Source organism: Ailuropoda melanoleuca, chromosome 1 (assembly GCF_002007445.2).
Source record: "Ailuropoda melanoleuca isolate Jingjing chromosome 1, ASM200744v2, whole genome shotgun sequence".
Taxonomy (NCBI): domain Eukaryota; kingdom Metazoa; phylum Chordata; class Mammalia; order Carnivora; family Ursidae; genus Ailuropoda; species Ailuropoda melanoleuca.
In genome coordinates this window covers 257831-283304 of record NC_048218.1, presented here as the reverse complement: position 1 = coordinate 283304, position 25474 = coordinate 257831, and the positions used below count along the sequence as shown (strand labels likewise).

General features: G+C 51.7%; 1 protein-coding gene across 4 annotated transcripts in view; it reads left to right on the top strand.

Annotated features, from left to right (window-relative positions):
* PCNT (pericentrin) overlaps positions 1-25474 on the top strand; it is a 131382-nt gene that overhangs the window by 71519 nt on the left and 34389 nt on the right. For all 4 annotated transcript variants that reach the window (XM_034654113.1, XM_034654121.1, XM_034654105.1 and 1 more), the window contains 14 exons: positions 2283-2443; positions 2652-2890; positions 4417-4579; positions 5125-5337; positions 8745-8974; positions 9804-9920; positions 10735-10941; positions 12405-12575; positions 12809-12961; positions 14015-14107; positions 15654-16490; positions 17474-17665; positions 23337-24050; positions 24893-24995. In XM_034654113.1, coding sequence (XP_034510004.1) covers positions 2283-2443; positions 2652-2890; positions 4417-4579; positions 5125-5337; positions 8745-8974; positions 9804-9920; positions 10735-10941; positions 12405-12575; positions 12809-12961; positions 14015-14107; positions 15654-16490; positions 17474-17665; positions 23337-24050; positions 24893-24995 — 3593 coding nt within the window. The remainder of the gene's footprint in view (positions 1-2282; positions 2444-2651; positions 2891-4416; positions 4580-5124; positions 5338-8744; positions 8975-9803; positions 9921-10734; positions 10942-12404; positions 12576-12808; positions 12962-14014; positions 14108-15653; positions 16491-17473; positions 17666-23336; positions 24051-24892; positions 24996-25474) is intronic.

Here is a 25474-nt window from a genome sequence, read left to right as displayed (position 1 = left end):
TTTCTTGATTTTTCAGCCTGCCTTCTGGGGGAGGGGCCTGCCGTGCTGATACTCAGGCAACCCTGTTTGGGTGGGGTCTCTGTGTCCCCTGCGAGGGGGGATGGGGATGGGCATGCTGTGAGCCAGTATTTCCAGGCTTTGGTTCTCTGGCAGCTTTCCCTGGGGGTTTGCTGTGCCTCTTCTGAGAGTCAGAGCAGCAGTGGCCGAATCTCAGCCTTTGTCTCAGAACAGAGGGATCGCGGACCTTTCTCCACTGATGTTCTGGCCACTTTAACTCTGTTGTTAGTACTGCTCAACCCTGCAGCGTCCTGGAATGTGCGCCCCACACCTGGCGTCCCAGCCCTCACTTCCAGGGCCGGCGCATCTCTTGTCCTTTGTGTTTCTACCGCTGCCAGCCGCCAGCTGCCACCCGCGCGCTCCGGAGCTCCCAGTCTCATTCTGGTTCCAGTGAGCACACCGGAGCTCCGTGAGAAGTCTGGTGGTGCGCCCTCCCGGCTCACATTGTCAGTCTGCTGTTTCGCGGGTGCCGTCCGCGGGTCCGCCCACTCCCCCGCCCAGTGTCCGAACGCGGCGGCTCCCTCCGCCTTCCGTTTATCTTCCGATATCTGTGCGCGGTTTCAGGGCTCCCCGCTTCGTACCTCAATACTCAGCACTGGAGATGTTCATTAGTAGAGATCCAGATGTATCTTCCTGCATCTCAGGCTGATTCTGTGGATGTTCAGGCTGGTCTGGTACCTATCCAGCTTGACTTGGGACTGGCTGAAAAAAGGGACCCGTACTCCTCTGCCATCTTAACTCTTTTTTTTTTTTTTTTTCTGGGGAGTCTTATTTAAGAAGGTCCTACTCTGGGACCATACAGATCTTCTCTCATGTGGTCTCAGAGCTTTATTTCTGCTTTTCGCATACGTCTGGCGTGTGCCAGGGGCTGCTGAGTATCCGTTTACTTGTACCTGATGTCAGGAAAGTCTCCTTTTTGTCTGAGCAGCTGGCTCAGCCTCGTGTGTTGGACAGTGCAGCTTGCGGGGGGCCTTTCTCTGGACCCCTTTCTCCCGTGTTCCATCCTCTGTCTCTCTGCAGTGCCTGGCAGTCCTGTCGCTCTCTGCTACAGCCCTGGACTCTTGTCCACAGCAGGTCCTGTGCAGGTGTGCGTCATTGAGGGTCAGGAGAAACCAGGCCGTGGCAGGCAGGCCTCGCTCACCCCCGCACTGGATGTGCAGAGAGCAGGCATCCTTGTCTTTCTGTCCAGACCTCCTTGAATTCTTCTCATGGTTTTAGAGCTCTCCATGAAGAGCTTATGTGCGTTTCTAGCACTGGTTTATAGCTGTCTGGTGGTTCGATGCTGTGCCTCCGTTGTCCTCGGACACCAGGGTGAGTGCGGGTGTAGCATGACCAGCTCCACACACGGGAGACACAAGGCAGACAGCAGAGGATTCCAGGTGTTTGGGAGATGTGGCCAGCTGGGCGAGTGGCAGCTGCAGACTCCCCGACACCCACAAGAGTTCAGCATTTTTGAGGGTCATCATGGGGCCTGGAGCCATCCTGGCCTGGACAGGGTGTGAGGAGGAGGTGGGGCCAGCTCTGAGGGTGACTTCTGTTTTCTCAGAGCAGAGCCGACCCCTGGGCTCCCTGACCTACCATATCCGCGGTCATCCTCGTGCCTGCCTCTGCCCACTCCCCCCACAGGGCCACATCCTGTGCCTGTCTGCCCACAAGCTCTTGGTAGCCACCTCTGGTGGCCTGGTCAGCAGCAGGGAGCCGTTGGGCCCCCAGCTATTCGTATGCTCCATAGTCTGCCCCGCTGCTTCCTTCCCACCCACCCTTCCTGTGTCTCTCCCCTGGTGCCTTCGCTCTGTAAGGGGCAGCTCTCCATGCGTTTTGTTCAGTCCAGACCTTGTCCCAGGCCCATGTTGGGTTTGAGGGTATGTGAATCGATGGGAGTAGATGAGCCTCTCTCCTGCCCACTTGGCCCTGGCATCTCCCGGATGTGAGGACCCTGCATCGGCTCCAGCTTACACACAGATGGCAGCACTTTGCCCCCAGCTACGTCCTGGACGGGGTCCCTGTGCTCTGGACAGAGAGGGCTCTCCTCTTGCGGGTCAGAAAGGCTGCGAGTAGGGACAGGAGCCCGCTAAATCTAGCAATAAGATGATGTCTTGTTAAAGCGAACAGGAGCCCAGAGGTTTGGTCTTGTTGGCAGAACTGCCCCCTGGGCTGTGCCCCTCTTGTCTGAGTCAGACAGGGTTATGGCTGACAGCCCGCTGTCTGCTGTATGCTTTGTTCAGGAGAGCGCTCCGAGATGCTCTGCGAAGGCTGCTCAGTTTGTTCGGAGAGATGCTGCAGGCTGCCCTCACCCTGAAGAGCCGGATTGGCGAGCGCGTGGGGCTCTGTCTGGAGGACGAGGGCCTACCCGACGTGCGGCCCGGCGGCCAGGCCCTGTTCGCAGGTGAGTGCCAGGACAGCCCTGAGCCTGCAGCCCCTGGGCCGGGGCACTGGGTGCCGTCCTCCTTTCCCACTGGGGCTGAGCTGGATGAGCTCCTGAAGCTTGAGATGGGTCATTGTCTTTGGGACGTGCTCGTCCTTCGACAGCACTGGTCGTGTGAGCTTGCTTGCCACGTGGTATATGTGGGTGTCTGTGTTTGCTCTCTTTGCAGCACCAGTGCTTGACGAGACGTGGCCTGGGTCCGAGGCAGCCCTGCTGGAGCTGGACAGAACTTTGCCTGAATGTGTGGAGATGTCTTCAGAGGCTGAAATTAGCAGTCACATCTGTGAAAGCTTTTTCATGAGCCCAGAAAGTTCTCTGGAGTGTGAGCAGCCAATTAGGAGGATTTACCGGAGCCTTGGCCTGGCTGTGGATGGCCTGCTGGAGCTGGCTCTGGACTCCACCAGGCAGGTGAGGCCTGGCTCCGCGTGCACCCGTCTGTGGCCCTGTTTTGGCTCCTGCTAGTGTTTCTCTTTTTCCGGGAAGGGTAATGGGTTGACTAAGCGGATAGGTTGGATGGTTTCCTGACATAAGCTTCATAGATGAGGCTAGCACAGCTCCCAGGCACTCTGCTGGGTGCCATACATGTGTGTTTCTGATCCTTGAATGTAACCTGCAGGGTGAGAAGGGGCGTTGGCTCTTTCCGGGTGCACCTGGCTTCTCTCGTTGTTCTCTCCTCCTTTGGGCATTTGGGGGCAGAAACTCAATTCTGGGTGTGCACCTCCCTTCCTCTCATATTGTTTTTATCTTCTGTTACTACCAGTGATATTCTTCTGTGTGTTTTTCCTGATCCGAAATTCTGGAAGTAGTAGGCTTACTGTGAGTGGAAAGTAAAAGCGGAGTGTCAGGTGGAGGACACATGGTTCAGTCTCTCGCCTTTACTCTGCTTTACCTTCTGCACCATTTGAATTTCACATTGAATATATTTATGTTAGAGATTATCACCAGCAAAGGGAATTATGTTTGTTCTGCTTTTAGAACCTTTTAGACAGTCGAGAGACATTAAATATGAATGTATGAAAAGCAGTATAGATTCTTTTTCCCATCCAGCCCAATTAGAAAATAAGCATTTTTAGCTAAAACATTGCTGTTTACATCCCAGAAATCCTTGAGTAAGTTTTCCCTATCTGGTGAAAGTATGAGAAGAGGGAGCCCCTGGGCTGTTTTCAAGGGGAAACCAGTAGATGCCCTCAGAGGCAGGGTCTGGGGAAGCTGGAGTTGCATTAAGTGTGAAGGAGGTGGAGGGAGGCCCAGGCAAGGTGCTCAGGTGTCTGTCAGCACAGCTGCGTGTAGGTGTTTGAGTTCAGAGGTAGTCTGGGCCCCCCAGCCTGTAGATGGCCTGGGAGCCTCAGGCTGGGCGGGGGAGGGCGTGGCTGCCAGGGGAGGAAGGTGAGACTGGGGCCTGGAACTGAGCCAGGCCTGGCTGGCATCAAAGGAGGCCCAGAGGGGCCTTGTGGTGACTGAGTCAGGGAGGGTCTGCAGGTGGTAAAGATGCACCAGGCCCCCTGCCCCCTGTGGTTACCAACCTAAGGAGACTTTCTTCCCACCCATCCCACCCACGGCCTCCTCATCTTCTCTTCCACCTGTGGAGTGCCAGTTGGTCATCCCTGACCAGGTTCTAGAATCTCGGTGGACAGTTTTTGTGACCTTTGAAATGCACCTTTTCCTTAACAGCGTTATTGTGCAGATACGTGGTATCGATAGTTCATAAACATGTGAATTTTCTGTGCTGCGTTGTGTTTGCAAAATTTTTCTTGAAAATTGTTGAATGGGCAGATTTGTCTAGTAACTGATGCAGTATTGAACGTCAGTATTGTTTCTTAAAGAGTACTTGTGGTTTTGTCAGAATTCTACTTACGCCAGAATTCTCATTCTGTTGGTGTTAACGTAAGCTTTATTTTGACGTGCAGTTCCGGTGTTCAAATGTGTTTTAACAGCTAGAGGAAGCACGTCAAATCCATTCTCGTTTTGAGAAAGAATTTAGCTGTAAGAACGAGGAGACCGCGCAGGTCGTGAGAAAGCACCAGGAGTTACTGGAGCGCCTGGATGAGGAGAACGCGGCCCGGTCGCGGCTGACGCTGGAGCTGCACCAGGCGCAGGGTGAGCACCGGCTGTGGGCAGGACTGGCTGCAGGGGCACACAGGCCAGAGGCACGTGGTGTTAATAGAGGGGAGGTATTAACAGAAGTTTTAAAAGCAAAATGTAAAAGTAAAACAATGCACGGTGTGAGGCCTCAGCGACTTTCCTCAGTGACCCAAATTACAGGTGCAATAACGCTGCTTCCCCGGCTGACAACCTCAGCGTTGCCTCGTGTGGTGAGGTGAGTGCCAGTCTTCTCTTCACAGGCAGTGCGTGCCCCAGAAAGTGACATTTGTGGTCCGTCTGACCCCCACGCCTCTGGTGCCTGGACACCCCCTCGTGCCGAGTGCTGGTGTGGTGTGGGGGTGTCCTGTACGCGTCATCTTGTCCAGTGGCTCCCGCGTTTCCTGGGTGCAGGACAGCCCTGTGCTGTCCATCCAGGAATGGGACACAGGCGTGACCGCTCAGCTCTCACGTCCCACGGCTGACATCTCGCTGGGGCTGGGATGCCCTCGTCTGGCCCATCTTTGCTCCTGCTACAGCTGGGTCTCTCCCCGTCTCCTCAGGCATCATCGAAGGGTTCAAGGTGGAGAAGGCCAGCCTGCAGGAAGCTCTGGGCCAGAAGGAGACGGCCGAGCAGGGCCTCGCTGTCGAGCTGGAGAGCCTGAGGCAGCAGCTGCAGCGGGCGACCCAGCAGCAGGCAGAGCTGAAAGAGGAGAACTCTGTCCTGTGGACCCAAAAGGAGGCCTTGGCTGCAGAAGCAGGAGAGAGAGAAGCTGGTAAGAACTGCTGGCTCCGGGGTCGAGGCAGGAGCTGCGAAGGGCGGGAGCCTGGGCAGCGGCCGAGCTGTCTTCTCCCGGCGCGCGCTCCGCTGGCGGCAGAGGAGAGAAGGCGGGAGCCCTGAGCAGAGGGGCCTTCGTGCGTGCCGGCTGGCGCGGTGCGTCCAGGGTTGCCGCTCTGGTAGAGAGGCTGGGCGTCCTGGTGGCCACCGAACCTTCTTAAGCCTGTGTGAGGTCAGAATCGCCTCTGGCAAACAGGAGGCTACTGAAAATGTCGCTGTTTTCGGTGAAAGCTTTTTGCTGTTTGAGACAAGTAGTCAAGACTGTGGGAAAATGCGGGCTACTTAAAATTTTTATTTAAAATTTAAAAAAACCGCGTAATGTTAACCTTAAGTAGGAAAACATAGTTGTGGCACCTCCGTGTGGGTGTGTTGCTGTGTGAGAGTTTGCACGTGTGCAGGTGTGCTCGTGTGAGTGAGCACGAGTGTGGGGGTGCACCTGAGGGTAAGCACGTGCGTGAACGTGTGGGCCTGTGCGTGTATGTGAACGTGTGTGAGCAGGCACGTGTCAGGGAGGGGCGAGTCAGCATGTGTGCTCTGTGGATCCTGGGCCTCGTGTGGGGCCCCTTCTGCTCGTTTTCAGGTGTTACTGCCCCAGCCTCAGGGTCCGTGGGGTGGCTGGGCCCACACCACATCCACTGAGTTACCCCGTAAACATGTGTACTCCGGGGTGTCAGGACTTGAGAGCTGGGGCCTGAGCAGCCGCATAGCCCTGTGCTGGGGGCAGCCTCGTCTTCACTGCCCACGGCCCGAGTGGTCCCACCTCTGTGAGGTCCATCCCCAGCGGCTCCGCCATGCCTGGGCCTGGCTCCTCCTGCACGTTTTCCTGAGGCTGTGGACACAGTTGCCCTTCACATCTCTGGTTACCCCTGTGCCCAGAGCCCTGGCGCTCCTTGGCAGAAGCAAGAGTGGGGTCAGTCTTTGCTCCTTCCTGTTGTCACTCCTCTGGGGTCCTCTGGGATCCTGGTTGGCTTTCTTCTTACATTGTTAGCTCCAGCTGAATTTCTTGTCTGACCTCTCTTCCTTTCCCTTCACCCACCCACACAGTTCTGTGCTCCTGTTTGGGACTCACGCACGCTTACGTTGTTTAAAATGCTGTCCAGAGCGCCTGGTGGCTCAGTCAGTTAAGCATTGGACTTTCGATTTCGGATCAGGTCATGATCTCAGTGTGGTGAGCTTGAGCCCCACGTTGGGCTCCGTGCTCAGTGGGGAGTGTGTTTCTGCCGCTCTCCCTCTGCCCCCCCCCCCCGCTCACACTCACGTGCGTACGTTCGTGCACTGTCTCAAATAAGTAAATCTTTAAAAATAAATAAATAAATGAAATGCCTCACAGCACCTCCTGACTTTCCCTGACCTCGCGCTCCCCCAGGTACAATCCAGCACGTAGTCCTGATTCCACCTGGGGTCCTCATAAATGTTGACCTACTGTCTAAGAGCCTTTGGAGGTCCTCGGGCCTTGTGGGAAATTCAGCTCTGCCTCGCCTGTTTGCAGGTGTGTGGCATGTTTCGTGGCTGCTTTCAGGTCAGTGTCTTCTGTCCCACGTGGGTTTTTGTCTTCTTTAAAAGTCAGGGCCAAACCCTTTGGCCTCCAAGACCTGCTGCAGCCCGAAGACAGCTCGTCTGCCTGGGCTACTGCACAGAGTAGTGCAGGTGGGTATGACCAACAGCACGTGCCCTCGGTCCTGCAGGGTGGCAGTCCACGGCAGAGGCCCTGGCACGCCGCCTTCTGATGAGCGCCAGCCTCTTGGCTTCATCCTCACGTGCAGAAGCGGCCGGGTGCTCCCTGGAGCCTCTGGGAGGCCTCACACCCCATTTGTGAGGCTCGATGTTCAGATGTAGGGCGACCCAGACGTTCAGACCATCGTGGGGCGTTATGGAAAAGCTTGGATGTGAGAGACTGTCCAGGACCACAGACGTGCCCTGGAATCCCACTCACTTTCTGTTTCCACGTCTGAAAATGCTGTGTTTTCATTCATAGGCATTCCTGTTCCCATAGCACACGAGGACTCAGGTTTGTAAACTCAGTCCAGTGATTGCTGTGTGAGATGAGCTGTGTCTGCACCAGATTGCCCCAGTTTTTTTCTAAAGGGGAGAAATACTTGAAGGCTTTTGTGGCAAACCGTTAACAAAAATGCCAACTTTAACCTTGCGAATTGACCTATGAAAATGCGCAAGCATTTGTCCAGTGATGCTCTCTGCGGTTACTGAGCCGCAGCTCGTGCTGGTTTGCAGGGAACCACATCTGGTGGTCTATGCGTTGTCCTTGGGCTGGGGGCCAGCCCTGGGGGCCCCGGAAGTCTCCAGGGAGGGGCTCAGGGACCCTGAGTGGAGCTCCTGTGCCGCTCCGATTTTGTAGGTGGCCCTCGGTGTGGCCTGAATGGCCACATGACACCTTCCTGTCAGTGCCACCTGCATGGGGCCACGTGTACTGTGGCTGGGTGGCTCCAGGGGTGGGAATGACCTCGTTCTAACTGCATGTTTAAGGTAATTTACCCTAGGTGCTGACTTACTAGCATGAGAATTGACTGGGAACGTCGTTTTTATAGAACTAGAGGAGTTTTGAAAGCTCGTAAAATGTAATGAAAACTTTCGAAATCAAAATTTCAGTTTGGGGATAGTTTGAACACTTGGCTTCGTCAGAGACAAGTCTCCTTTTATTATGATGCTTATGAACTTACAATCTCCACTCGGATTGCGGCCTTACTGCCCAGTTAATGTTAGATCGGCTTTTGATGTACTGATGGCTGGACCCTTCTCCTCCCAGATGCTGTCACAGCCCTGGGTGCACAGGGAGCACATTATACATCAGGGCTCGTGTTCCCTCTGATGAAGGTTTTAAGTTACATTTTTTTCCGTACTGGAGAATATATGTAACGTTATAATTCCTAGAAAATTAACTGATGTATCATTTGGAAGTAGCAAGATATGGTTTTCTCGGGCTTTAAAGTTTTTTTTTTATTTTAGCCAATTTTAATTTAAAAGATATATTTTTTTCTTTTTTCTAAAGTACTTGACTTTATTTTCAGTGGGTATTTGGCTAAGTGGTGGCTGTTAGGGTGTGAGCTTAGTGTCTGACAGGGCACAGGCTTACACTGGCTTGCAAGTGCATGTTCTCTCCCGGAGGTGTCCCCTTGTTTCCGTGGGGTGGGGTCTGGGAGCCTCGGGGACGCCGTGCCCCTACCCAGGCTTTGGGCTGGGGCTGCCAGGGAGGCTGGACGTGTGTGTGCTTTCTCCCCGGACGGCCCTGTTGTGTGGGGCACCTGCCGTACATGTTTCATTCTTCTGCTTTAGTCCAAGTACCCGCCCTGATCCGTGGGGCTCTTCTCCCTGTTTTCTTTGTATTTTCAGCTCTTCGTAGGGAAGTTGAATGTCTGACCCAGGAGCAGTTGGAGGCCAGGAAGCAGTCTGAGAAAGACCGTGCAGCCCTGCTTTCCCAAATGAAGGTTTTCGAAGCCGAGTTGGAGGAACAGCTGTCTCGGCATGAAGCGTGTGCCAAGCAGGCCGAGGAGCTCTCCGGGCTGAGGCAGCAGATGGCAGCTCTGGACAAGCACCTGCGGAGTCAGCGCCAGTTCATGGATGTAAGCATCTTGACTACGCTCTGCTTGTGTCCCTGGACGTTGTATTTGCAGCGTTAGGGCTCGTGCACGGCCAGGTTGTTGTGGTCCCTTTGCCTCTTCGTGCACGTCTCGGGGGTTGTTGACATGCTCCTGTGTGTGCACTGGATGCAGGCCCCGCACGCCCAGCATCCCCCAGTCAGGCCCGAGCCGTCTGCTTTCTGTGTCTGTTCGTTCTTTCTTTCATTCTTTCGTTCGTTCTTTCTCTCTTTTTCTTTTTCTTTCTTTCTTTCTGATTTTATTTATTTGAGAGAGAGAGAGAGCGAACGCACAAGCTGGGGGAGCAGTAGGGGGAGCGAGAGAAGCAGACTCCCCACTGCCGAGCAGGGTGCCCCTCGTCAGGCTCGATCCCAGGACCTTGAGATCATGACCTGAGCTGAAGGCAGATGCTTAACTGATAGAGCCACCCAGGCGCCTCATGGCTGTTCTTTTCTGTCCACAGGTGCCCCCCCATGGCTGTCCCTTTCTGTCCACATTCCCCAGCCCCCCCCCATGGCTGTTCTTTCTGTCCACGTTCTGCAAGTCCCCTTTCATTGCACCTGCAGGGTCACCTCTTCATTTAGCTCTGTTCACAGAGTGCCCGTGACTGTGAGCCCATTTCCTGGCTAGTGGACACATGTGTGAAAGGGAAGGGCTGGCAGCAATGCGAGAGGCCTGCTGGGCAGTCAGCGTCTGAGCAGGTGGTCGGTCTTCTCCCCTGACCTCATGCAGTCCCCCTTCCCTTCGGAGGGAGAAGCGCTGTGTCCCAGCAGCACTTCTGAGATGTCCTTGCCGACTGCCTCTCTCTCCATAGGAGCAGGCTGTTGAGAGGGAACACGAGCGGGAGGAGTTCCAGCGGGAGATCCAGAGGCTGGAGGGGCAGCTCCGGCAGGCGGCCCGGCCACGGCCCCGGGGCCTCTGCGTCAGCGACGTAAGTCAGCCCGCCACACGCAGTACCCGTCCGGTAGCCGTTCTTTATACCGTTTTAAAGACTTCAATTTCGAATAATCTTTCCTTTCCGTGTACGTGAAAACGACGGCAGGAGCAGCTGGATGAGGAGGGGCGGCGTGTTGCGGGCCTGCGTGGTGGGCGCTGCCTCCCACCTCCCTGTGCATGAGCGATGGGGAGGGCTGCTGCACGCGGGCCTGGTTCTTGCTTTTCTTGCTTGCTTCTGCTTGGAGCCAGACCTGCCTGGCATGGCTATAGTCGATTTGCTTATTCTTTTGAAACATGGAGCATATTTTGAGATGATCGTGGATTCATTTTCAGTTGTGAGCAGTGAGACAGTCATCCCGTGCGCCAGGCTGACACCCACAGAGGTGGGTCCCACAGCACGACGTGGGGTCCCCCCCCACCCACACGCCTGTCCTCTGTGCTGCCTGTGTCATTTCTCCACAGTTACATAGGCGGACCAGGCAGTGTGAGCCCGTCTGGGACTGCCCTTCTCCTGGCCCGACTCTGGACCCTGCCCAGGGTGCCGCCGTGCCTGGCGTTTTTCTCTTTTATTGCCCAGGAGCTTTTCTACTGACAAAATTAAGTTTGTTTTACTAATACATTTTGTATTAATGCTTTTCTGCCTCTTTCTGCATCACAGTTTCACCACGATCTCTCACTCGGCTCCTGGTGCCGCCTCCTTGTAGACAAATTCGTCCGGGGTTGGTGTTCGCTCAGCATGGTGTGTGCATGCTTACTGGGAAGATCACTGTTTTCACTGTTGTAGTTCTCAAGCATTTTTGTTGTTTTAGGTTGAATTGTTACAAGAAAAGCTAAGAGAGAAGTCAGAAGGGTTTAATGAGTTGGTTATAAAGAAAGAGTTGGCAGACAGACAAATGTTAATGCAGGAAGAGGAAATCAAACGTCTGGAGGAGACAAATGCCGGCTGCAGAAGAGAGGCGGCCCAGCTGCGGGAGGAGCTGGAGAAGCAGAGAGACGCGGTGAAAGCGTTGCAGCAGGTAGCAGTCTGCCATGCTGGGGGCTCCGCGGGACCAGTGGGGCTGAGCCCTCCCGCGAGGGCCGCTGTGCCCGCATTGTGCCGGGAAGACCAGGTGTCAGCGGGACCACAGACCGGCCTCGCTGGCGTCCACCCTGACCCCTGCTTCATTTCCTCTACGAGGAGCGTCCCCTCGTCTCCTGTGCTGCCAGTCCCCAGCTGCACACACTTTGCTTCACTTCCAACCCTTCCTTCTGGTAACCAGGCAGGAGCGGAGGTTCCCCACACGCCCCGCAGTCCTCCTGTTCTCAGCAAACCCTAGCGGGGTGCCTCGTAGCTCCGTTCACACACCGTCCACCTGGAGATGGTGTCAGCCCCCACGGGCCAGGGGCTCAGTCCCTTCAGGGGTCACAAGTCCTGTTGTATCAGTCGAGGTTCCCAAGACCCCAGCCTCAAGGGTACTAAAAGGGTACTTTAAAAGTGAGGGACAGTGAGAACCTTTACTTTGGGATCAGTTTTGGCCCTAAGACAAGACTGGCTTCCAGGAGGAGAGTTTTTATCGAACATGCGGACAGGGACTGTTAACTGAAGTCAGGCTCTTCTGGAGGACGAGGGCTGTCTCGGGAGGGACACCCAGCCCAAGAGCGGTGCCCTGCCCCTGCTCTGGCACCTTCCTGTTCTGGCTCAGGGATGGCTCAGTGCAGGGCTGCTGCATCAGTGCCCCCTGCACCCTTCCTTGCTCCCTCCATCCTCTTCCCTTTTTCCCCTTCCCTCGTCCCTCCATCCCTCCTCCCTCCACCTCTGCTCTCTCCATCCCTCCTCCCTCCATCTCCCTCCGTCCTGTCCCTCCGTCCCTCCTCCCTCCACCTCTGCTCCCTCGTCCCTGCTCCCTCCACCTCTGCTCCCTCCGTCCCTCCATCCGTCCATCTTTTCTCCCTCCTCCATCCCTCCTTCCTGCCTCCTTCCCTCAGCAAACACCTCTTAAGTTTATTGGATGCCGCAGGTATAGAAAACACCTTTTTTCCCCTCCACAAAGTTGGACCACTTACGTAACTTCTCCACTTAATTTGTTGCGACTGATTTCTCCATAATAAATGTTCTTTGAAAACTTTTTAATGGGATGTTAATGTGTGTAATACAGATGTACAATGTCATCGTCAGCCATTGCCCTATTCTTGGGCAAGTTCTTTATGTTTTTTTCCCTTTTTTTGGTCATAGGCAGCAGTCTAGAGGCTGTTTTGCACCTTCTTGAATAATTACCAGTGGGATCACGGGCACACACTACAGCTCTGTGTTTGGGATCCCATCTTTCACCAGGTGGATCTCTGCTCTGGAGCATGGCCGGTCTGTGGATCGCACATCTGGCGTGCACAGGTCTGCTCGGCCGAGTGTCAGGAAGATGTGAGGACACTGCACTCACAGCACAGTTTGAGGCCTCCGATTCCTGAAATACTTACCTAAAATAAATCCTTTTTCCTTCATCAGGATAAAGAGGCGTTACAGGAGCAGCAGATGAGCAACTTGCTTCTAGTGTCCACACTGCAGTCTAAGCTTGACGAGGGCAGATGCCCTGTGCCTCCTGCAGGCGGCTGTCCCGATGGCCCAGACGTCCAGTTAGAGGCAGTGCGGAGGGCGCTCCAGCAGCGAGAGAGTGAGGCGAGTGTCGGGGGCTCTGAGGAGCTCCCCCTGCTCCGGGGTTGCTGCTAAGGGCAGGGCACCCCCTGTTCTGGAAAGTGGTTTGTGACTGTTGTTACCTTTGTAATTTTAACAGTTACAAAATATTAATAACTCCTCGTGACATGCACTTTTAAATGTTTTAAAGTAATTTTAATAATTATCGAGGGGCTTAGAATATTAGATAATCTTTAACATTTCTGTTTTAATGAAAGGTTTTGGACTTAAAAGAACAATTAGGAAAGATTAAAGAGGACTTAGTCAGTAAAAGCAACGAAGTGCTGCATCTGAACTTGGAGTTAGACGCACAGAGCAGCCGTGCCGCCGTCAGCGTGCGAGGACTCCAAGAGGAGAACACCAGCTTGAAGGTAAACCGGGGAGACCCGCCCAGACGCCTGAGTTCGTGTTGGTTACGTCAGTGCTGCGGCCCACCCGGGGGCCATGGGTCATGGGCACAGACATTGTGAAGACCAAGGGTGGCCCTTCGCCACCGTTTCAGGAGCCGCCTGCCTTCTGTTCTGAGGTCGACAGCTGGGGCGGCTCTGGAATGTGCACCGGGGAGCAGAGCCCAAATCCGCCTTGACGGGTGACGATGGCCTGCGTCCCTCTTGCGCCATCCTCTGTGTCCTGCTGGAGGCTCTGAGAGCCCGGTCTTTTAGAGGACGGTTGTGAGACCCACGGTGCAGGGGAGACGCACCACTCTGATGGCAGAAACTGTGAGGAGGAAATAAATCGTCACCATTGACCTAATTTGGGTCATTAAAGGGATACCCCGTTCTAGAAGAGGTGACTTTTATTAAGTAGTTGCTCGTTGTTAATCCTTGTTATGAGCAGGATGAAAAAGAGATTGATTGATTGTAGAGTGGGCGCGGGGACAGAAGGAGAGAATCTCCAGCAGACTCCCCGCTGAGCGCAGAGCCTGAACTGGGGCTTCGTCTCACGATCCCAAGACCGTGACCTGAGCTGAAATCAAGAGTGGGGCGCTTAACTGAGCCGCCCAGGCACCCCGCCCCCCCCCAAAAAAAAATAGAACTCCGTTTTTAAATCTTCTCTGTTATCTTAATGTAATGTGCTTTAGTAGGGAATCAACATTGTAAAGAAACGGCCTCAGTGCAGAGCCCTGGCCTGTGGCGCCCTGGCAGCTGTCGGGTGCCTGACCTGAAGGCGCTGGGAGACGCTCAGGGCGTGTGGTTCGTGTGGACCCTCCCAGGCTGTGTGTGATGTCAGTGAGAACGGTTTTAGACCAGTCCCAGGCAGCAGGCGTCTTTCTGTTGGGAATGCCTCCTTAGTCAGTAGGAAACAGGAGACACTTCAGCGGGAAACCATTTTCAAATTGAGTGTTAGTCTTTCAAGCTGCAGGCTTCTGAGAGTGCTTCACGTCTGCCAGGTCACATTTTGTTGGCATTTTTGCATTTCCACAGGCATTTCTGCAAAACAAAGAGAAGGAGATCATGTGTGTGAGCGAGCAGCTCGAGGCGCAGCTGGCCGGGATGGGAAGCGGCACTGTCAGCGAGGTAGGCCTTTCCTGGCGCTGGACGCACCCGACCGTGTTTCGGCGCTGGAACTGCGCTCGCTGAGGGAGAAGTGCCCCTAGTGACACCGCGGCTGGGTCGACTGCGCCCCTGCTGGCCACCCTGGGGGTGGGTGGCACTCAGGCCTTGTCATCTCCACAGTGTCCTGTGTGGAAAGGAACTGCCTTGCGCAGAGCAAGGAGCGCCACACACGTTCTGGGAGACCAGACGTGCGTGCTCTAAGCCCGCGTGTCCACCCATGTTCTCAGTTTCCAGCCTGCACAGTGTTCTTTTTTGGGGCAGCCCGTGTTGTCCCTCGCCAGCCTCCACCTGCCCCATCTGCCCTGTACCCCAGAGGACTCATCTTGGATTCTAGCGTTCTACGCTTTGAAGCCTCCTTCACGTGCTGGGTTTATATTTGTGTTGTGATTGTGGCTGCTTCGTAGCACGTGCCTTTTCACGCCCGTGTCCTTAGTGCAGTGAGTGGGTAAAGCCCACGTATGTGAGACAGTCGCTCTTGAGACTCCTGTCAGTCGTCTGTAAGTGGGGGGCACATGTGGGCTGGCAGTGAGTCTCGCCTCACCCGCTAGAGTTCCCTTTGCTACACGGCACGTAGATGTGGTAGACGTGTGTGCAGTGGGCCGCTGATCCAAGCTAAGCCACAACCTACTTTGTTTTCAGTATTGGCCAGATTTGATTTTGAGCATAAAGGCATTAAGTGGTACTAGTGAAACCAAGAATTGTTACGAAACCCTCCATTTGTAGGAAGTGAACACCGGACTGTAAGAAATTGGCTGAGGGTTGTTAACTGGAGCATGAATTGGTTAGTTGCTGCTAGTGGTACAATGTTACAAGAATGGAGTTTGGAGCTATATTGATAACCGTTCCAACCTGATTTTCCATGTACTGTCTTCGCAGTCTTGGCCGGATATTTAACATCTGAGTCAATTGTGTTATCTTCAGCACATACATAGTAACAGTTCTTACCGTAGAATTGTGGAGGATGGCGTTAAGTGGCACGAGGGCAAGCACTCTCCGAGGTCTGGGGTGGCACAGTGCTCGGCCTGAAGCAGTCGTGGTGGCCGTGACAGGTCCCACGGCCCCACGGCCCCACGCGTGCACCTGGCTCGGTCCTGTCCGTCAGTAGTGCTAATTCCCAAGCCCGACTTTCTTACTTTATTCTTTTTCTAGTTTTAGAATGATCCCTAAAATCCCACTAGTAATTTCTATTTATAATTTATGTTTAAATACTAATGAAACCTGCATTCTAAAGCTGGCGACATTAGTATGGAGATGCCACGGAGAAGTGGCCAGTTTGCGCTCCCCCCGCAGCGGTAGTGGCACAGTGTGTAACCAAGTGTCCCAGCAGGCGGTGACGTAGCAGCTGTTACTTTCTGAGCGGTTGACACACCTGACAGAGCCAGAATGCAGCATCTGGGTGTTTCCCAGTGTTACACGTTCCCGCAGCTGTGAAGTCATTTGCAGGCTGAAGGAGAGAAGTTCTGAAGGTGAAACATGTTTCTCGCCTCTGAATGTGCTTTTCCCTCAGGTCCCATATGACAGAAGCTCAGAGATCGAGGAGCTGAGGTCCATCATTGAGAACTTGCGAGAGAACCAGCAGCGCCTGCAGAAAGAGAAGGCGGAGGAGATGGAGCGGCTCCATGAAGTCATTGAGAGGCTGCAGAGAGAGCTCTCGCTCGGGGGGCCCGCGGTGCACGGGGCTGAGGTCAGCGAGCTGCTGGGCGACCCCGCGTTGGGGCTGGAGGCGCTGGCGGCAGGGGCCGCGGGCCGGCTGCTCTCGGAGCAGGAGCGCAGGCACGGCCAGGCCCTGGAGGCCCTGCAGCAGCGCCTGCGGGCTGCGGAGGAGGCCGCCGCGAGGCAGCTGGCCGAGCTGGAGCGCAGCGCGGCCCTCAGGGAGGCTGAGGTCCAGGGCATGGCCTCCCAGATCCAAGCCTTCGAAGCCACCCTGAAGGCAAAGGAGGCGAAGATCGCAGAAAGGGATTTAAAGATCAACGCTATGAGGCAGCAGCAGTTGGCGCACTCTGCTGAGCTGGAGACCGTCCTGTCAGCCTTCTCCCGCCTCCGCCTCGCCCTGGAGCAGCAGCCCCTGGCCACCGAGGACGAGCCCCCAGAGCTGCAGCGGCTCCGAGCGCAGTGTGTCCGCCTCAGCCGCCAGCTGCAGGTGCTGAACCAGCGGTTCCTGAGGTGCCAGAAGGAGCCGGACAAGCAGCAGGCGTGTGGGGCCCACCTGCACCCTCGTGTGGAGAGTGGCTCCCAGGGACAGGGCCCCAGGGCTGAAGAGACCTCGTGGGACAAAGAGTCGCAGCAGGATGTGGGCAGCAGGCACCTGCCCGCAGACCCCCATGGCCGTGTCAGAGACCCACAGGTGGGCCTCGTTCCCTCTTGCTGCTTTGCTGGAGGTGTAGCATCTGTGCACAGGGAGCTGGCACCTTTTGGGGGAACGAGATGCACATGGGGGCGCGGGGGCGTGCTGGGGGAGTGGGGGTATTCACGGGGAACCAGCGCACGCTGGGCGCTGATAAGAGGCGCCGATAAGAAGCCCGGACCTGGAGCACTGGGGCTAGATCAGAGGGCGTTGAAGGTTCTCTCAGGGAGACCTCACTGTTTCTACTGTTTTCTCTTTAAATTTGAATGAGCGTCCTTTCCGTGGCAGCGGGTGGCCCGGTTTCCGTGGGGCGGCTCCTGATGCAATAGGCGGATCTGAAGCTAGCGGCTCCTGGGCGCTTTTAGGGTCCGGAGAACCTACACAGTGACGCAGTTTCACTGTTTCATACAGCTTTAAACCTACTGTCGTCGTTAACTTATTTAAGGTTTTCAAGGTCCTGTGATTGGGAACATTCGATGAGATGGAGACGGCTTTGTGTGTGTTACACAGGCTCCCTGGATTTGCCTTCCTGGTTCTAATCAGTTGCTCTTTTTTTTTTTTTTAACACTGATTTCCCGTGGAAAACACTGTAAGCTCATTTCGTTTTGGGATATGCTGCAGTTTGGTTTTGAGCAGAAGTCACGGTTTGCTGCCTCTACCCCGTGCCGTTTCCAGGTTGTTGAGCAGCTCCTGTTGGCCCGTGCTGCATTGGGGTGGCCCGGCTGCTGCTGTGTCCTGGGAGCCCCAGGCCAGGAGCACATCCTGAGCTGCGGTGGCAGTGAGCGGGCAGCAGGACTGTGGGGCACAGCTCTGGTCTGATGATCTTCGTGATTTAGGAGATGGGGGGGGACGCTCCCTCGGGCTCCTGCTGGCTGCTGCGCCAGCTCCAGAGCTCCAGGGAGCCCGAGGCGACCCAGGGACTGGGTTCAGTGCACATCAGACTTTATCTTCACGGGCATTGTTGTTTTCTCTGCTTACTGTAGAGTGCGGTTAATGACGACTTGCAGCCTGCCGAAGCCCTGGTGTCATTAAGCCACCCGGGTCTGCATAAACAAGACAGTGTGATGTCGGTGCTGGCAGTCTGCCAGAGGCAGCTGGAGTCTGAGCTGCTCTTGGTGAAGAAGGAGATGCACTTGAGAACAGAGGACCGTGGCAAAGCGCCAGGAAGGATGAAGGTACTTGGCCACGTGGCCGTGCTGCTGCAGGGGCAGAGACGTCACTGACATTTTTGCAGAGGTGACATGCACGTTACGAAGACAGCAGCTCGGTCCCCTTCTTATAGTCGTCTGTTCAGATCTGTTCTGGAATTCCTGCGCATTGTATTTAGGTGTTCTCTGGAAATGCACATTTCCCATGGTCTTTTCAGCCTGTGAAAAAAGGGCAATCATTCACTTCTCCCATAATAGAAGTAGGATTTAACTGGGCTCTAAGGCCTGTCTCTAGGGTTTTCAGGGGACGGCAAGTTGTCCACACAGCTGCTCTGTGGCTCAAGGCCTTTATCACCAGCGTCTGTTACTTTGAAAAGCATGGTAATCTGGAATGCAGCAGTTTGAGAATTCTGATCACCAGGAAGGCAGCAACAGGAGAGCTGACTTTCCCTGGGTTGGGAAGGCTGCACATTGGCCACATCAAGTGTTGCAGGGTCGAGGTGTTCTGAAAATCAAAAGTGGCTGGCTGGTTTGGAGGTTTTCCTAAGTGTAGAGGCAAAGTGTGCTTCGATCTATAGCCTGCTTGGGCCCAAGCTCTCTTGAGCCTCCAGTAACCCTGATGGTGTAGACACTGCATGGTTTGGCAGGACGTTCCATCTCTCCCTTCCCGGGACCTCCCCTGTGATGTGCTGTATGCACCACGTTCCTGTAGTAAAATGAGAAGATTCTGAATTCTGCAGGTATGGGTCCAGTGGTTTCAGAGGAGGCATGTGGACCGTGCTGAGGTTTTGATAGAAGATATGTGGGTCTGGTTTTATGTTTATCAAATCCCCGCAGGACATTTAATTCTGTTTGGAGAGGACTTTCTAACTCTATGCAGCAAACTTCTCTCAGCGCCCTTGGGGTAAGAGCATTTGTTTGAATTCTTAAGAGAAAGCTCATCCCTGTGATTATGAGCTGGTTGCCAAATTCTTAGAAGTTACACACAAGGAAATTGCAGATTTATTCCGTAAATTACGATTTTATATTTTTCTCTCTCTCTTCTTTCTTTCTCTCTCTTCTTTCTTTCTCTTTCTTGTTTCTCTCTCCTTTCTCTTTCTTTTCTTTTTTTTCTTTTCTCAGTTTTTATTTAAGTGATCTCTACACCCAACGTGGGGCTTGAGCTCACAACCCTCATATCAAGAGTCCCGTGCTCCCCCCACTGAGCCAGCCAAGTGCCCACATCTTAACCGTTTTTTTTTTTTAAGATTTTATTTATTTGAGAGAGAGAGAGACTGAGCAAGTGAGAGAGTGGGAGCGGGGAGGGGGTGGGAAGCAGAGGAAGAGACAGCCCCCCCCCCCCCCCCCCCCCCGCTGAGTAGGGAGCCCGACGTGGGGCTCGGTCCTGGGACTCCAGGATCGTGACCTGAGCTGAAGGCAACCTCTTTATAGACTGAGCCACCCGCCAATACCACATTGTTTCGATTACTGTAGCTTGGTTATAAGTTTTGTAATCAAATAGTTATAAGTCCTTCAGCTTTGTTCTTTTTCAAGATTGTTTTGACTCTGAATTTTAGGATGTGTTTTTCTGTTTCTGCAAAAATCCTCAGAATTTTGATAGAGATTGTGCTGAATCTGTAGGTCACTGTTAGTATTGACATCTTGACAGAATTAGGTCTTTCAGTCCATGAACGTGAGATGTGTTTCCATTTATTTGTCTTCCCCGATTTGTCTCAGCAGTGTTTTATAGTTTTTATTGTACAAAACTTTCATCTCCTTGGTTTAGTGAATTCTTAATTATTTTCTTCTTTCTTGTTGGTATTGTAAATGGAATTGTTTCCTTCATTTCTCAGCTTGCTCGTTGTTGGTGTGTAGAAATGCAGCTGGTTTTGCCTGTTGACTTTGTATCCTGTGGCTTTGCTGAATGGATCTATTAATTCTAACAGGGTTTTGTTTTTTTTTTTTTTGACGGAATCTTTGTTTTGCCCATATACAATCACATTTTCTTGGAACATAGATAATTTTACTTCTTCCTTTCCAATTGGACACATTTTAATTCTTTTTTCTAGCCTAACTGCTCTGGCTAGAACTTCCAGTACTGTGTTGAAGAGAAATGGTGAAGGCAGGCATTCTTGCTTTGTTCCTGGTGTTAGAGGAAAATCTTTCCATCACCATTGAGTATGATGTACACTGTATGTTTTCATGTATGGTTTTTATATGTTAAGGTAGTTTTATTTTAGTTTGTTGAATGTTTTTATAATGAAAGGGTGTTGAACTTTGTCAGATGCATTTTCTGCATCAGTTGAGACAATCATGTCATTTTTTTTTCTCCTTCATTTTGCTAATGTGGTGTATTACGTAGGTTGGTCTTCCTATGTTGAACTATCTTTGCATTCCAGGAATAAACACTACTCGGTTAGAGCGTATAATCCTTTTAATATGGTATTGAATTCAGTTTGCTAGTATTTTGGAATTTTTGCATCAGTGTTCATAGGGGTTATTGGTCTGTAGTTTTCATTTTTGTAGTGTCTTTTTCTAGCTTTAGTATCAAGGTAATGCTGGACTCATACCATGAGTCAGGAGGCATTCCTCTGCTTTTTTTTTTTATTTTAAAGATTTTATTCGTTATTAGAGAGAGAGAGAGCGCGCGCAAACATATAGGGAGGGAGGAGGCAGAGGGTGAAGCAGACTGTCTGCCGAGCGGGAGCCTGAAGAGGGGCTTGCTGTCGCACAACCCTGAGATCATGACCTGAGCTGAGTCTCGGACACCCAACCGAGTGAGCCACCCAGGCGCCCCAGGATCACATGTTTTTAATCCGTTCTGCCGTTCTCCATCTTTGGAGAGATTAAGCCATTTACATTTAAAGTAATTACAGATAAGGAGACATATATTTTTGTTATTTTGCTGTTTGTTTTCTATATACCTTATTGCTTTTTTTGTCCTGATTTCCTGCATTACTATATTCTCTTGTGCTTAGTTCACATTTTATATTGAAATGTTTAAATTCCTTTCTCATTTATCTTTGTGTATATAATATAGCTGTTTGTGTGCGGTTATGTTAGGGATTACATTTGGACCCAGCATTATAATGCTGTGGTTTGAATTTATAGCAGCTTAACTATAAAAACTGTTCATTTACAGCTTTGCCCCTTCCCTACCCCTTTTGGGTTTGGATTTTTGTTTACTGTATGCCTCAAAACATAACTTAATGATTGCTTTAAATCCAGTGATTTCTTAAGTTATGTAGAAAAAAATGTGGAGTTACAAACTAAAGTTAACAATAATACTTTTAGATTATTAATTTTTTAAAAGTGTGTCTTTTAAATCATGATGAAAACAAAATGTGGAGTTGCAAACCACTGTTATAACAGCACAAACTTTTTTAAAAATTTAAGTATTTTAACATACAGTATTCTGTTAGTTTCAGGTGTACAATCTAATATGCTGGCTTTTATTATTGTGCGTGCATTTACCTTTACGGAGATCTTTATTTTGCTACGTGACTTCGAGTTACCATCTGGTGACCTTTTATTTCACCCTGCAGGACTCCCTTGAGCATTTCTTGCAGGGCGGGTGTAGTGGTCAGAAACTCCTTTAGCTTAAAATAAATATTATTAAAAAGAAAGAAAGAAAGAGAGAGAGAAAGAAACAAAAGAAAGAAAGAAAGGAAGAAAGAAAGAAAGAAGGAAAGAAACTCCTTTAGCTTTTATTTATCTGGGAATATCTTAATTTCTTCCTCAGTCTTAAAGGACAGTTTTACTGGATATTGAATTTTTAGTTGAAAGGTTTTTTTTCTTTTAGCACTTTGAATATATTGACTCACTGTTCTCTGGCCTCCGAGGTTTCTGATGAGAAATCTGTTGGTGATGTTATTGAGGACCCTTGTATGTGACAAATCACTTCTCTCTGCTTTGAAGATTGTCTTTTTTTTTTTTTTTTTTAAGATTTTATTTATTTGACAGAGACAGCCAGTGAGAGAGGGAACACAAGCAGGGGGAGTGGGAGAGGAAGAAGCAGGCTCCCAGCAGAAGAGCCTGATGTGGGGCTCGATCCCAGAACGCTGGGATCACGCCCTGAGCCGAAGGCAGATGCTTAACGACTGCGCCACCCAGGCACCCCTAAGATTCTGTCTTTGTGCCTTTAGCTTTTATACATTTGATTATAGTGTATCTTGGTGTGTGTCTCTTTGAGTTCTTGTTATTTGGGGTTTGTTGAGTTTCTTGGGTGTTTATATTCGTGTCTTTCACCAATTCTGGGAATTTTTCAGTCATTATGTACTCAAATATTCTCTCAGCTGCCTTTCTCTCTTCTTCAGGGCCTCGCACACTGTGTATGTTGGTCTGCTGGCTGGTGTCCCACAGGTCCCTTAGTCTGAATTCACTTTTGTCAGTCTTTTTTTTATTCGTCAGACATGATCATTTCCGTTATTCTGTCTTTAAATTCAATTCTTTCTTTCTCCTCCTCAAATCTGTCTTTGAATCCCTTTAGTGAGTTTTTTATTTTAATTATTGTGTTTCTCAGTTCTGCAGTTTCTTTAGATTTTCTTTCTCTCCATTGATATTTCTATTTTGTTCACACATCATTTTCTTGACCTTCTCCACATCTTCCTTTAGTTCTTCGAATGTGTTTCAGACTATTATTTTGACATCTTTGATTAGTAGATCTGACATCAGGTCTTTTCCAGGGACAGTTCCTTTGATTTGTTTTTTCCCTTCGAGTGGATGGGCCATACTTTCCTGTTTCCTTGTATGCCTTGGATACTTTTTTTTTTTTTTTTCCTGGTTTGTTTTTGAACACCGAATATTTGAGTCTAATTGTGTAAATTTGGAAATCTTAATGTCCTTCGTCCTCATAGTTTGCTATTTTCGTTATTGTTCCTCTTTTTCTTTTTTTTTTTTTTTATTAAATTGTTGTAGGCTGTCTCTGTGCCAAGGACCAGCGGGAAGTATAAACTTCAGGTCTTCTCAGATATTTTCTTAGTCTGCACCTTTGCCTGGGCACACACAGTCACTTTCTCATTTCTTCTCTATATGCAGTTGTTTTTGAATGTTCCGGTTTTTAATTTCTCCTCAAAAAGAAAAATACTGTGGTGGGAAAAAAGGGCACTGGCCCTTTACATCCCCGGAGGTCACTTCAGCCAGAGGGGGAGGGGCTGCCACAATGGCCTCCCGCCACTTTGCAGCTCAGCACCTCAGTGATTGGAAGCAGCAGTCAGAGCACAGATCCCCAGTATTTGTGGGACAGCCCCTTTTGCCCCCCATGGCTCGCACACAACGTGTGTAAGCTGCTCCAGGAATGGGTGCACGGCTGCCTGCCCAGCGGCTCGGGTTGGGAGGTGGGTTGCTGCTGCTGTGCTAGGAGCTGAGCTTGACCCAGCTTGACTGCAGTTTACCCTCCAGTCTCCGCCTGGAAGCCTTGGACAGACTCCAGAGTTGTGTGTAGCAGATAAGGGTCTGCCAGTGCAGTTGGTGCCCGGGGGGCGGCAGCTTCCTGGTGCCTCCTGCTCGGCCGCCTTCCCAGAGTCTGTAGCAATCACCTTGTAGGCAAGGGCTCTCAGCTGTGATTCTGTCGTCCATGGAATCTCCACCCGAGGGCTCATCGCGGAGGCTCATTCTTAACCGCTCCGACAGCCTCTGAAATTGGCTTATAAATACCAGACAGATGTGACTATGTGTAATTCAATTATTTTACGTTATGCATGTTCCTTTTTACATGCAGAATAAGGAAAAACTACTGGAAGATTGTCAGTTGCGGAAAGTTGGTCTCATAAGTCAGGTGAAAGAACTTCAAGAGAAGTTGAACCGTCTGGTGTATTCTGTGAACTTCCAGAACATCGAAACAGAGGGTTCCAAACGTCAGCAACCAGTGGTGTCTTCACATGCTTCAGAAAATAGTCTGAGTGATAGTTCCAGTGATGGTGAAGAAACTGATAGAGCGCCTCTTGTTGATGTGTTTCATGTTGATAAAACCCCGTGTGATCTGATTGACCTTGGTGGAAGTCAGGATCCAGCGGTAGAAAATGACATGTCAGGTGTTCCCGTGGAAGATCAGGTTGATTTGCAGGACAGATCACTTTGTTTACAAGCGGGCTTCCACGGTAGCTCCCATGACCAAACGCCTACTGAGGGGCCCGGGCCCTTGAAGAACGCACTCAGGGCAATGGATCTGTCTTCCTGGAGCTCCCCGGAGGTTGTCAGGAAGGACTCGACCCTTGAGCCTGTGCCCAGCCTGCCCCTGACGCCGTGCTCGGACGCCCTGAGCCTGGATGCCTCCCTGCAGGACAGGACCAGTACCTCGCTCCAGGCTGACCAGTTGGAGCTGCTCTGGTACCTGGGCGGGTCAGCAGCAGGAAAGGCCTCCAGGTGGGCAGAGTCTCCACTGGCTGCAGATAGAGCTCCCTCCGCTGACCACCATGTGCAGCGGATGGCCGTGGTAAGTGGTCTTCCCTGGGTGCTGCCCTGGTTTGGCGTCTGGGTTGCCCAAGGCCCCAGAGTGTTCCCATGGGAATGTGTCTGCAGCCTGCGGTATCATAGCTGCAGCATTGTTGGTTCATCTCCTGGTGGGGCCAGCGGCCCAGGCGTGTGTGCGCCCCTGACAGTCCCCTGGTCAGCCATGTGTAGGGATGGTCATCTTTCTGCAGCACCAACCCTAGTCTGTTGCAATATGAATAATTAGAGGATTTCAGTTATTCCTATAAATATGTGCGGTGCACCAGTCCTATTCAGATACTCACGCCAGGCCTCTGTGCGCTCAGTAGCGCTGACTCGAGAAGCACAGTCACAAACTCGCCTCCGTGTGTAGTTTTCATTCAGGTTCTTTGTCTAGAATGTGTTTCCTACATTTGTTTTCAGTTGGATTTCGTATTTCGTAGAGTCTACGTATAGTGCTAATATCAAAAAAATATTTTTGAGTTAGATTGTATCTTTTCTTACAAACTAATGTTGAGATTTTGCGTATCTTGGGTTAGGTACAAGTTACAGGGAACATGATATTTGAGATACCCATATACCCACACACATTATCACAAAATTGTTTTTAATATGAGATATCGGCTGGTGACTTCGTTAACGTATTCCTAGAGAACTGTGGCTGGGTTTGTTCAGATTCTTAGAAGGACAGGATTTCAATGTTTTCCCGAGCGTGAAACACTCTTGTTTGGGTTCTGTGTGGGAAAATGATAAATTCAGGCCTTAGAAGGTTTCCGTCTGGTTAGTTCAGCTCCGTGATGTGCTAAGTTGTTACTTTACGACCCTTAAACCCGCCTGTTTGAACAGGAGAAAGATGTTGAAGATTTCATTGTAACGTCTCTCGACGCCCGAGGAAAGCCCAGCCCCTCTCCTCTCGGGTTCGCAGGAAAGAACAGTGGAAGTGAAAACAGTGAGTCACTCTTTTCTTTCTTTCTTTCTTTTTTTTTTTAAACTCTTACGGTTTCAAGGAGCAGAACAGCACAGAGGGCCCTCCAGGTTGGCATTTGCTACACCTGTTGGTGCACCCTGGCCGTGCCTGCCTCCATTTCCTCTCTGTGCTAACTGACACTTGAAGGCCTGAGGTCATGTTACTCTGGAAAACTCCACTGTGCACCTTCATGGAGTCCAGGTCCCAGCACTCAGCACAAGATGTCCGCCGTGGCCCCCGGCAGCATCTCAGCTATAGACCTTCCTTAGATTTTGCCACTTGCCCCATTGGCACCCTTCACGGGAGGGGATGCTGCACTGGTACGAGGCATTCAGATGTCCCTTGCTGGGCACCACAATGTGGGAGGGAGGCCATGCCATGCGGGCCCTGAGAGGGAGCCCCTCACCTTTCCAGCAGTTCCTGCATCTCGTTTGGGCGTTTGTAGCAGTGACGTCAGCATG